The sequence below is a fragment of the Camelus dromedarius genome, chromosome 3, assembly GCF_036321535.1.
Source record: "Camelus dromedarius isolate mCamDro1 chromosome 3, mCamDro1.pat, whole genome shotgun sequence".
In the NCBI taxonomy this organism is placed as follows: domain Eukaryota; kingdom Metazoa; phylum Chordata; class Mammalia; order Artiodactyla; family Camelidae; genus Camelus; species Camelus dromedarius.
Window position 1 is genome coordinate 43,318,558 of NC_087438.1, and position 12,767 is coordinate 43,331,324.

General features: G+C 42.7%; 1 protein-coding gene across 1 annotated transcript in view; it reads right to left on the minus strand.

The window, feature by feature from the left end:
• Positions 1-7,232: 7,232 nt before the first annotated feature.
• ADAMTS6 (ADAM metallopeptidase with thrombospondin type 1 motif 6) overlaps positions 7,233-12,767 on the minus strand; it is a 261,676-nt gene continuing 256,141 nt past the window's right edge. The window contains exon 25 of the mRNA XM_010974920.3: positions 7,233-10,396. Within this exon, the coding sequence (XP_010973222.1) occupies positions 10,287-10,396 (110 nt within the window). The 3' untranslated portion in view covers positions 7,233-10,286. The remainder of the gene's footprint in view (positions 10,397-12,767) is intronic.

A 12,767-nucleotide genomic window follows, 5' to 3' on the forward strand; every position in this document is an offset into this window, starting at 1 on the left:
GGCAATAGTAAATAATAGATTTTTTAAAAAATGTCTTTGCTTGGCAAAATAAAAAGGTAGCCACTCTACATCTGTCTGCAAAGTAGTTTGAAATTTTACTGGTCCATGAAATCTGAAAGTCTGGGAACCACTGCTCCAACTTGAGAAAAACTCATTCTTGGACTAGGACTCAGAACTGGGTCTTAGCCCAGCTGCTCTCCTTTCTGGCCAGTCTTCCCATGAAAGACTTGTGACTTCAAGTCCTGCCCTTCACTTGGTTTCCTGCTTAGAAAGATGAAAAAGGATAGGAAACAGTATTTCACTAAGCTTTAACTTTTTTGACTGAGATATCAATACACCATTGCTCATTTCCTCCCGTCCTCTCTCCATACACACACACATGCACACGCATGTGCACAAGCACGTGCATACACGCGGGGCCCATGAGCACACATGCATACATATGCATGCATGTGAATACACACATACACCCATGCACATGCACACACACGCACACGCACACACACGCACACTCTATGGGCGGTTTTCTTCCTATTTGCTTATCTCTATTTCCCAACTACGAACATTTGCAATATTTGTTTTTCTGCTCTCTCTCTACACCTCCCCTCATTGAAAAAAAAAATCAGTTCTTTGAAAGCTATTTGCAGACATCATGACACTTCTCTACAGACAACTTTTATTTACACATTTTATTCCACAGTTGAGCTTGTTACAGTTAGTTATTAATTATGGTCACAGTTGGAAATTTCACAATGGAGTTGGAGATTGAAGGGGAAACTTGAGAGAAGTTTTAACTAGGGCAGCTTTTTATAGCTGGTTATAAAGGAAAATATGGCTGAAATCATTTGTAGCAACAAGGTAGTTACGCGAAGGCAGCAATATCTTATGCAACTAAGGTTGGAAGCAGCAATGGTCCAGAAGGGCCAGAGAAGGAGGATTGTTTTCTCCACGAGTTACTTGTTTTTGGAACACTCTTCTGGGACCAGCAAGCAGAGAGGGGTGCTGGATGTTCCTCTTCCTAAATGTGATTCGCAACAGAGAAACAGGATAGGTACTGGCGGTGGAAGAGCTGTTTTCTCATAAATCCTGGTTTTCCAGTCTTGCTGAGCTCAACTTGCCAGTGGGTGAGTCTCTCAACCTCTCTTAGCCTCAGTTTCCTCTTTTATAAAATCAATAATAATGATGATAAGATAATGGACAGAAAGCACCTACTATACTGCCTGGAATAGAGTGCACAATAGATGCCCATTAAGTGGTACACACAATTTTTATTACTTTCTTTGAGTGTGGGGACAGTAGTTCTAAAATGAGCAAATGCAAATTTTACATTGTAAATGCAAATATTTTTTAATGGTAACGTAGTCTTTTTTAAGAGTCTTTATCTTTTAGGGACACATTCCAATATATTTAATGATGAAGTGATATAATGTTTCTTAAATAAATCATAGTAGAGGAGTAGAGATGGAAAGAAGGCTGGTCACGTGTTCATAGTTGCCAGAACCTGGGTGAGAAGAGAGTCGTCAAACAAGTTACTCTGCTTTTGCTTATGTTTCGAAATTTCCAAAATAAATAAAAACAAAGTAAAGAAACAAAGGTAATGATTTCTTACCAAAAGCAAAAAATTTTGAATTAAACAACTTCAGCGATGCAGGAAACACCTCTAATTTCTCAGCACCTCTCACTCTTATAAAGGACATTGCATTAAGTAAATACATATTCATTCATCATTTTCTTCATTAGAACTCTTTGAAGGGACCCCATCTGTCTGCCTCATCAGGGCTTTTCTCCTAGGCAATAACCAGCAATTAGATTATTATGAAGTTGATGGAAAAGATTGATCTGGTTAGCCTCTTTGAAGGGGAAACTGTAAATACATTTAAAGTTAAGTTTTCTTCTTAATTTGGATTGACAATGGACTCCAAAAGTGTCCCTGACTATGGCTGTTATTGCTAATTTTGAGGAATAAGAATTCCAGGCCACCCAAGGAGACTTTTTGAGGCTCTTGAGAAAGAGAGGGTGTGAATTTAAAATCATTCGGTTCTTTCAGGGGGAAAAAAGACATAAAAATTGTGGATTTTAAGGCAGTTTCAGCAAAAATGTTGGGGGGGGGGACTTTGGTTTCTGTCTTGATAGATACATGGGTATCTGTTTCATTAAAAAAAAAAAAAAAGCATGGTGAAAATTCACTCTGAAATTAAACGAATAAGGGAGTAACTATCCTCTTCAAAAGACCACTCTTGGAATTCCTTACGACAGTAGTCTCCCCCACATGTTTGAGTATCTGTATCTGTTTACACATCATTAACAACTTCAGACTAAGGGAGAGGACACTCAGTGCTGGGTTATCAGCCCCACACACAGCCAGTTAAGGATCCAAGCACAGGCTCATCTTGGAATGATCATTTAAGCAAATGGGAAATGAATCGCGCTTCAGAAATGGAACAACATCTACAATTGTGTCAGTTGCTGCACATCCGTGTGGTCACCCTGCCCCAGTGGGGAGGAAGCAGAGCACTGAGTCTTGCTCACTTGGCGGTGGCTGCTTCCCTAATGTTGCTGGCAGACCTTGCTTAATTAGCCCACTGGAAGGAGAATCCTGGAAGGACAGCTGTTTGCTAACCTCCAGGGTCTGAGAAGTGGTTTGGCTTCCTGGACTGAAGGGTTTACTCAACCCTGAGAGGTCAGAGATCTTTCTTTTCCCTAACAGATAACACAGCAGTTTAGGTGGTCCAGATTCTAGCTAATTTTAGAATTGGAAAGAGTGAAATGTGTTATAGTAATCTTAAATTGGATTATAGAGCAATGTCAATAATTTTTAGACAAAACACTAGCACCCTTGTATCCAAATGAGTGAAATTCTTCAAAGAAGTCACTTAAAGCATATTTGGAGTCGCTTTGTAGTATCACCTGGGGTCAATCTGTAAGAAGATATTTGTAGCCAGAATGATTATATGCAAATTACTCACCACATTTAGTTTTGGACTTTTGTGAAAATCAAATCCATCTTACCCTGGGAGATAGTCTAAACAAGCAATTTGAAAACAGTTTTGAGTGATTATTTTGCTCTAAGAATGAGTACAGAGTGATCTCGGGTGATTACATGGAAGGGAACAGTGCTCATTTGGAGAGTTAAGTTCTAATGCATTGATTTAAAAAGCCAGACATAAAAGAGAGTTGTTACGTGTAGTTTCTGTAATTGAGATTAAATGTGGGATGAAATGAAACAGTGAGCCCCTCTTCCCTCCCTTCAGCAGGAGCTCTCCACCTTGGTGGGGGCTTGGCCCCTGAGCTCAGTGGAGAATGACATCTTCCTAGCCCAGCCTACACTCGGAAGATCCTCAAAGCTAAAAGTGGCTCCAGGTTATTATCTTGTTTCATAATTCCAACTTACATTTTCTCTTTTTAATCTCAAATTAAAATATATCTCATTTCTCAATTTTACTTTTTTTCTGTTTGAAAGTTTAAAACTCTGAATTAAATTATTTTTTATTGCAATTCATTCAGCTGTGATAATTTTTTTTTTTTTTTTTGCTATTCACTTTAATTCAAACTCATATTATATTTTAGCCACTTCTCTGGTTGTTTTTTCAGGATATCAAGTAATGCTTATTATTATCCCGATAATAACTACATACTATGTTTTTGAACTTGGGATGTCATCTTCCTTTGCCTTTCTATTTATACAGATACATAGCACCAGGATATTTTTATTCTAAGAATAATACACCCAACACACAGGAACTAAATGAGTATTCATTTGTATCAGATTAATTTGAATGATTAAAAATAAAATACCAAAATTGATGCTACCGAAGGAAGGGGAAGAGAACAGTATGCTTTTTGCTTGCCCTTGGATCACAAAAGCAATTCCTTAGTGTCTGTGAGCTTTGCCTTTCCTTCTCCCCAGCCCCTTGAGTGACCTGGCTCGGGGAGGCGCTGGGGCGGAGGGCAAAGGCACACGAGGTCCATCTTGCCAGGCTGAGTCAGGCCAATGCAGCTGCTGGCCTGGGCACAAGTGTGGGCGGCCACCTGTGGCTCCCAGCACAGCTGTTTGGTAGAGGGCCAGCCAAAGCCTTGTCGGTGGGGTGGAGGCAGGTGGCCAGTTGGGCGGTCAGTCCATTCTGGCATGGGCTGAAAGAGCACCTGGGTCCGCTCTGTGGACCCACCGCAGAAGGTCCAAGAATGTGCTTATTGGCAGCAACCCCATGGCCTGAGCTTTCAAGCCCCGATGGTCCTGCTCTGACTAAAACAGAGAAGAACCCACCTTTCTTCTTCAAAACTTACCCCAAAGCCAACATGGGAATTACTCTGCTCCAGTTGTGTGGAAACAGGTCAGCAAGGCCATCTGGCAAGTCTGGAAACGGTGTGGGGGCTGTCAGGCAGGAATAGGCTCCGCGATTCAAAACAGGACGTTTCAGGGGCAGGAAGAGCCTTCACATTGTCTGGCTGCTGCCATCACAGACACTGTCCACCCTCCAGTGTCTCTGACCTTCCTTTTCCTCCTCTTCCCACGTACCCTAACTACATGCTCAGAAACCACTTTTGGTCCCCACTTGTAATTTTGTCACCACACACTGGAATTTTCATAGTGAACACTACCACCTACCAGACAGGAGCCCAAAGTTCACCATTCCCTGACCCCCGAGGCCCCTCCCAAGGCCTCAGGCCCACTGCCTCCCAGGAAGGAGGACCCCACTTCCTCTGGCCTGATGAGTCATTTTCTCTCTGGTACAGAAGCATCCTTCCCCTGTCCCAGAGGCAGACCAGGCAGCTCCCTGACATGTGCCAAAGAGGTGACACTCCATCACTGGCCTGTGACCATTTGCAACTTACTTAACCTCTCTGAGCCTCAGTTTTGGCACCTGTAAATGGGGACTGACAGTACTGTCCTGGTTTTGTTGAGAGGACATTCCACGAGAGCGCATGTGTTAAGTGCCTAGCACAGCACCTGGGCACAACAGGGACACAGGAGGCTGTGTAAGTAACTGACCCTGGCTGATGCCACGCTCTAGAAACAGAGGCCGCACCTCTAGCCCTGGACTGGAGCTTCCTGCTGCTACTTTTGCTTGGGATTTCAGGGTCCTCATCTCACCATTACTGCTCTATGGGCCCATAAGGTCGCTTGTTATCCACAACTGCCCTTGCTGAAGGCACCGACCAGCCCCCGCCCCCCCAAAATACATCAGCCTTGGGCTGGCTGATGCCACTCACTCTTGAGCCACTGACCTGAAGAAGCACCCTGACTTCTGGGAAGCCTGGAGCTGGTGGGACAACTTGCCTTCTCCTGTGTGAAACCTCTCTGTAAGGAAAGGTATCCAAGCCAAGATCCAAGAAGAGGCCTCGTGATTGCATTGTCTCACAAGCCTTAAGGTCTGGGACAATGGAACCTGACTAGTCAGGAACGGTGTTCCATGTCTTCAGGTAAACGAGAATATTCAGGCTCCATAATCCCTGGACCTGGGGACATCAGGTGCTAGTAGGTCCTCTTGTAATCACAGGGTGCTGTTTAGGAGAAGACAGGACATTATCATGGAAATTAGCTTTCATCACCTAATGCAGCTAAAGGCTTTCAGTGGCCTAAGGAAAGCCGTCACCAAGAGACAGTATGGGCATAACCTTGGGTTCCCCCCAGAGTGGAGCCAGCCCTCAAACCACTGTTTCATTTCTGGCCTCAGACATTGTCTGTGGATGAAATGAGGGACAAGGAATGCTAGAAATAACACTCTGAGAAGGAGATGGGAGAAGATCATTTCCTTTTAAGTTCCAGCCTGAGGTTTTGAAGTCTGAAGCACAAAACCATCATGAACAGCTGTTCTTTTTAAAAACATATGTTAGCTTATCCCAAACATTCTGATGATATGAATGAGACAGAATTGCAAATCAGTTTATCTGTCACTTTTTTATTCAGTGACTGATCTTTTTTCTGTCATCATTTGTTTAGAATTTTCCAGTCCTCCTGGGTTATGCCTTTTTTTTTTCTTCCTGAAATACATTTCTTTTCCCTTCTTTTAAAAGTAATGACTCTTACCCTACCACACAAATTCACACATTTTTGTTACCAGGATCAATACCCAACGTTCTTCCTAATTTACTCGAAAAAACATTGCCTGGCCTTAAGGATGACCCTAGAGCTCCTTGGAGAGCGGCACACTCTCTATGCAGGCAGACTGTCCTCGCTGTCAGTGAAGCAGGCAAGTGCCCTTTAGACATTTCACAGGGAGAGAAACATTTAACTGGAAGCTTGAAAACAAATGTAGTTGAGAAGATAGGCTTGAATCTGAGGAATCCAAGCTAAGGCGAGCCTTGTTTCTTGCTATTCCCTTCTCCCTGACTCCTAGTAGAACCACTCTTTGCAAATGCAGTAGGTTAAAATAGCTGGTCCCAGGACTTTTGGCTCCTAGGATGACTTGGGGACTATCTAACCACCTTACCTGATTTCTTCTAATGTATAAGATCGAATGTGTAGAGGAAGGGCATGGGGTAGGCGGATTAAAGCACAACCATGCTTGGACATTGCACATCTTATGTAACTGATGAAGCTGTCACTATGAAAGTACTTAAAGAGCTAAGCATGCAGGAGGGCCACCTTCATATTAGCTGCTGAGCTTCATTCTAACCACATACTGAGTTGCCTTTGCATATGATAGTATCCCCCAGTTCAGCCAAGTGATTCAGCCTAAGAGGAAGGTGGAAGGCCTGAAGGTGGAAAGGTATGCCCATCATGATTCTATGCTCCCCACTGAGTCTGAGTAGAAAAATCCCTCAAGCACGAACTCTTTGTTCAACACCCTTTCCACAGTGAAGTATTTTGCATCTTCTTCTAGTCTAAAGAATTCACACGGGAGGCAAAAGGAGGAGAGGGCAAGAAAATTGTGGGTCATGTGATTGAAGGTATCTGGCAGTGGCCAATCTGGACTTCCTTTCTAGCCTCAGAATAGTTGGCTAGTGGCATCTGGGGATAGAACCCCCCCCCCCCCCAGAAATAACTGAGGCCTTGCATTTACATGTTACTGAAATACCACAAATAGATGCATCCTCTGAGGAGGGTAACAATGATGCAACAAAGTATCTCAATCCTGGATGCTACCTGGAAAATCTGGATAATGTACTGTGGTGTTCCAAGGGATACATTCCTCCTACTGTGAGTTAACACCAGCTTTTCAGGGAATAGACAACTTCCATCTGAATCATTCTTACAAGCTGAATTTTTATTTTCACTAAATTATCTATGTTAAAAAAATCTGTGCCTGGTGTGGAATTTCACTCCATCAAGTGTTACAATGACTTTTTTCATTTTCATTACAAGCAGGAGATTGAATGTAGGACAAGTGTTAGGAAACATGGCAATAAATTAGAATATAATTTACAAAAGCAAAAAAAAAAAAAAAAGCAACAGTGTACCACATTAATACTGAGTATAAAATAATAAGCAACAACTAATCACAATAATACAAAGGTAATTTCATTCTGTATTATTAAGGATACCTATGTGACATTCACTCAGATAATAAAATTCCTAATGAAATGGACTGTTTGGGGAGTCATATGTATGTCAAGGGGTTTAATCCGCTGGGTGTGTTTGCCTTGCCTTTTTTGGTGGGCCTTCGTGCCAGTGGCAGCTACTGCTCTTGGCCACGGGCACCGGTTTCCTTAGGGCTCCTTAAGTAGCCTACATAGCTCACCGCTCCTGGAGGGGCCTGCCGGGCGGCTCAGTGTCCGCTGACTGTCCTACTATGATTGTTTAGGGCCAGAGTACCATGTGCCGCGTCGTGACTACAGGGTAGCAGCAGTGCCGTGGTGCGCTGTGGGGTATGATTTCTCCCCACTCAGGTTTAAATTCAAGGCCTACTGAAAGTGTTTGGTCCTGTTCCATCCCGTGCCTGGCACTTTCTAAGAAGGTGATCTGACGCTGCCCCCAGGAGCCCTCTGCCTCCCGGCCTTGGTGCGCCTGCACACCCCAGAGGGACACTGGCTGTCCTCCTCTTCTAGCACCAGTCGGGGTGCTGCACAGGGCACAAGGGGTGGCCCTCACAGCGTTAGCTCCCAGGTGAGGTGAAAAGTTGCCTTTGGTTAGTAATGTAAGAAATCGTTTGGAAATAAAAACATGATCTGATATTTATGTCGGAGAAAAGCAGATTCTGATAGCAAACGTAAGCCTAAAATGCCACAGAAACCACCCATCCTTTGTTCGTGTATTGTACGTCACCAAGGCACATTAGCACCAAGTTAACTGCTCTTTGCAAGGGGCCAAGGGAAGCCAGTGCTGGGGCCGCGCTGCCCAAGTGTGGGCTGCCTGCCCTTCCCTGAATGGCTGAGGAGGCACTTGGGCTGCCTTCCAGGGCAGCACTGATGGGGGCCCTGGCCACTCGTCTATCATCAGGAGCTCTCTCTGGACACTCAGGGCCATGAGCTGTGGTGCTGAGAAAGCAGGCGAGGACACCGGGTGACTGACTGAGCATGCAGAGGAACGTTCCGTGCTGACTGTCCACAGCATACCTGATGTTTAGGTTGGTTTCTGAAGTTTGTGAGTCTCTCTTTCTTTCTGAAAAACCTAATCAACCACTTTAGGTCATGGCATATGTGACACACCTGACATGCCGTTTCAGAGCACAGTGATGGCTTTAAGTCAGACATACTCTTTTACTGCAAGTAGTATCTTTAAAAGTAGCCGTTTGGTTTGAGTCTGAGGTGTTGTCGTCACATGGCGCACACACGTGTAGGACACAAAACACATTCATCAAGAACCTGCTGCAAGTGTTCAAGTACAAAATATTCATATAAGCAAGTACCCTCTTCTTTTTCTCTCTCTTCTTAAATTCTCTATGTCAGATCTTTTGATGAGCATGATGTGATACTGGTGGACAGGGAGAATATACGCCAGTCAATTTAATTTAGGTGGATTTGATTCTAGAATTTGACTCGCCCAAGAAACTGGGTTTCACATTTAGTTGCCATTCAGAGTATCCATAAAAAATACAAAATACTTGGTTGAGTGACTGTTAAAATTATGCTTTATGATCTCTAGTCTTCATGAGCTTTTCTTCTTTGGTTGTTATCCCTTGCCTACTTTAAAACTCACAGAAATAGCACATTCATGTGCAAGCACACTCATCTACCCACACACCCAAAAGTGCCCGCACACACACACACACACACACACACACACACACACTTGCTCTCATATAAATAAGTGCCCCTCTGCCATATCAAAGAAGGGACATCTGGAACCCATCGTAATTGTCAGCAAAAGGGTCTGCCTGGTTGTCACTGAGCCAGTCTATCTTTTGCATGGTATCATCTCGGTAAGCTCAACATGCATATGCAACAATCCAACAGGGCAGAAGCCGTTCTGTGGCTGGAGAGGATGTAAACACAAGTGAGTTGGGGTGACTCAAGTAAGAACTGAGGCATCCTGTGTGATGGCACCAGAGGGCTGGCACTTCAGTCTCTACCATACCCCAGGTCTGGCTTCTGCATGAAATTGAAATGTTTTTCTCTTAAAGTTTTAATGGAAATCTCAGCTTCACTTGCACAATGGCAAGTTGGCCAGTCCTTTAGCAGTGAGTTTACAGACTTGCGCAGCTGCAGTAACTGATGCACTGCTTTCAACTAAGTCCTTCATTGTTGTTCGGCTTAATGTAGTTTCTACATGGCTCACAGCAGTGTTCAGAACAGGGGGATTACTCCCAAGGAAATTAAGTGGAATGAAGAAGAATAATACAAACTTGCATTACTTTTGATTTATAATTGCTCCTTAAATTACAGTTCAAAGCCCATTTTAGAATTTAAATTGTGGTGCTGTTGTAGTGAGATAAAGTATAGTAAATATTTTCAAGCTATGACTTAAGATTTCTGAATCTTCTTTACTTCCATAGTTGACCAAGTCATAACAGCTACATTTTAAACAGTTTTAAATACAAATGGATTCAGTGTCATTGCTAAGTCCATAATAAAAATTATCTTAATGGTCCAAGGAGGTAAACAGGCTATTGGATTTACTCGAAAGAACACAAACGTTCCACAGTAAGCAAGTCTCCCTGTGTTGTTTGGATCTCTCCAATCTGGCATTCCCTCCTAATTCTGTGTCCAGCACTTTGGATCAATAAATCCCACTTCACAGAAGTTAAAATAATATTGAAATCCTGTCAGCTCGGGCTGACCAGTGGTTACGTTTTCCACAGGGTAATGCATTTGCAAGGACATCAATCCTCTTCCTCTGGGTGGCTCTCTGTGACGGATGCACTTCCATGATGAATGACAAGGCGCTCTCTCTGGCTTTCTGTGGGTCAGTGTCCTTGGCAGGTCTTACAACACATCTGTCTGAAGTATGCTCGACTGCAGAACTTGAACTTCAGCACCAGTGGGCAATAAGCCACTTTGTTCACATCTTTGCACTCTAACGAGTGAGGGCAAAAATGGGAAAATGATTAGAGGCATACAAACAACTACATAAACAAGACGATGAGCCCGGATGTTCGGCGAGGACCAGTCCCCCCGGCCCACACACACCCTTGCCCCTTGCGCCAGTTCCACCTTGGCTTTCACATCCATATGGTTTTTGTTTTTGTTTTTAAGCATATCCTGTCTGGTACAGCCTACCAGAAACAGTCTTTTGATATATTTTAACACAAATTAAAAAAAAATGATTGCAAGGCTTTTCTCCCAGACTTTTATAAGTATGGTGCATGCCCACTGTGTCTTGAAAGAATTACCATTTGTTGGGATAAGTGATCACTTTAGACAGCTTGGAAACATGAGTCATTTTTCTTACAGAGCTTTTATTGCTTCTTTCTCAAGGGTTATTTTATTCAGCAGTGCAAGGTTATCCAAAATCAAACATGAGTTGCATTGTTTGATACCAAAGTACACGTCTCAGGAGAATCTCTGCATCTGTGGGGTGTGGGGACGGGCCTGGGTGAACGAAAAGGACTGCTGACGGTGGCCTAGATTCAGCAACTGCACTAGACAAAGAGGAAAACTCTGAGGGGTTGGCCTCAAATGGCAGCAGTCTGTGGGTTATGGAAACATGTAGAAATGTCTTTTTTTAATTTGGAAGTGAGACATGGCCTTCTTTTTTCCTATGTGTGTTTTCTCCTCAGTGCTAGAATTGCCCCAGTTGAAGTCTGCAGTTCTTGCAGCCAGAAGGTGAATAAATGATTCTTTCTCTGCCTCCCCTCAAGGCTGGTTGCTGAAGACAAGGCTGAGGAGCCAGTGTGGAGAAAGAGACGTTGGCCTCTGATTCTCAGAAAGCCCCGCCACCCTGCCTAGGCTCATGCTGCTAACGATGATACTCTCCTCCAGTCTTCTGGTCACTTTTATCTGGGGATTTTAAAATACTTTGTAAATCTAGTAATTAAATTTCCATGTGCCTCCCAGAACCAAAGTTCTACGCTCACTTTTCCAGGTGGTTACACTGAAGCATTCTGGGTAAATTGTTTAAGGTAATTAGAATCAGGCAGAACACTGGGGAACATTCAGTGTAACAGAGCAGCATTGTTGTTGTTTCCTTGTCTATTTGCCTTGTTTTTCCCCTGGCTTCAGAAATCCACTAAAGTTCTAAGAAATCATGTACGTGGTACATGAGCCATACGATAAACTTAGAAAATTAAATGCAAAGGAATGGGAAAGTTTCTAGTTCTCATTATTGAAAAGTAACAGTTTTATTGATCTCACTTTCATGGCTTTTTCAATGAAAGATGTAAAATTTTACGCTGTAACCCTCAATCCTCTGAAAGCATGAGCTCTGCCACTACGAAGCTCCCTTAACAGAGATGTGAGCTACAGAGAGAGTAGGAGTTAGAAATTTGAACAGAAACTTTCCACACTAGGATTCTCAGTAAATTTAAGTTTTGGCTGAAAGAAGGTAGGAGAGACAAAAAATTTCTCGAAACTTTGCACTAAAAAAAAAAAAAAAAAAAAAAAAGAAAAAAAATCAATGATACCTAGTGAATCAAGTTTGAACTTGAGACGAAAATATTTCCATATATTTTAACTTGGAATTCACTTATTATTTCCCCTCTGCGTCATGACCAGTAAAAGGTAACCAAGAAAACATTTAGACTAAGAATATTTTTGTGGTAAAAAAAAAGTTGTTTTAGTGTTACCAAGAGGGATATATCATCCAGTTAATGCAATTATTAAAAGGATGAGAAAAGCTAAGTATAAATGATGAGAAAAGCTGACCCAATATCTCTCATCTTTAATTTCAAATCGTCATCCTAATAGGTTAGCCCGCCGGCAGAGACTACCACTCTCAAAGCTCTGTGACCGGGCTTGGTGGGACGGCTTAAAGTACCAAATAAACGTTGGGCTTTGGTCTTCTTTGCAAAAATATAAAAATGATTTAGTTGATAAACGAATAGAGGAGGATTGGTTGTTTTAATAGTACAAGGAAATAAAATTAGAAGCCAGACTGCCTGGGTTTAAGCCCAGCTTTACTATTTAGTAACTTTATGACTCTGAACAAGTTGCTTAACCTCTCTGTGCATAAGAGGTTAGGCATCCCTGTTTGTGAATAGGGATGATGAGCTTCCCCGCTCCCACATGTAGCCTGTGTGTCCTGTGTCATCACTTAGCGCATCACTGGCATTCAGTAAGTATAGGACATTGACTTACTATTATTATTATTATTATCACTACTAGTTATTATTATCTCTTACCACCTGATGACAGTAAGTTGTGCTCTGAATTTCTCAGTGAGGATGTAATATTTAGATCACTGCTGAGAAAATGCTGTTCTATAGGTATGTCAGTTTGAAGACAAAAAT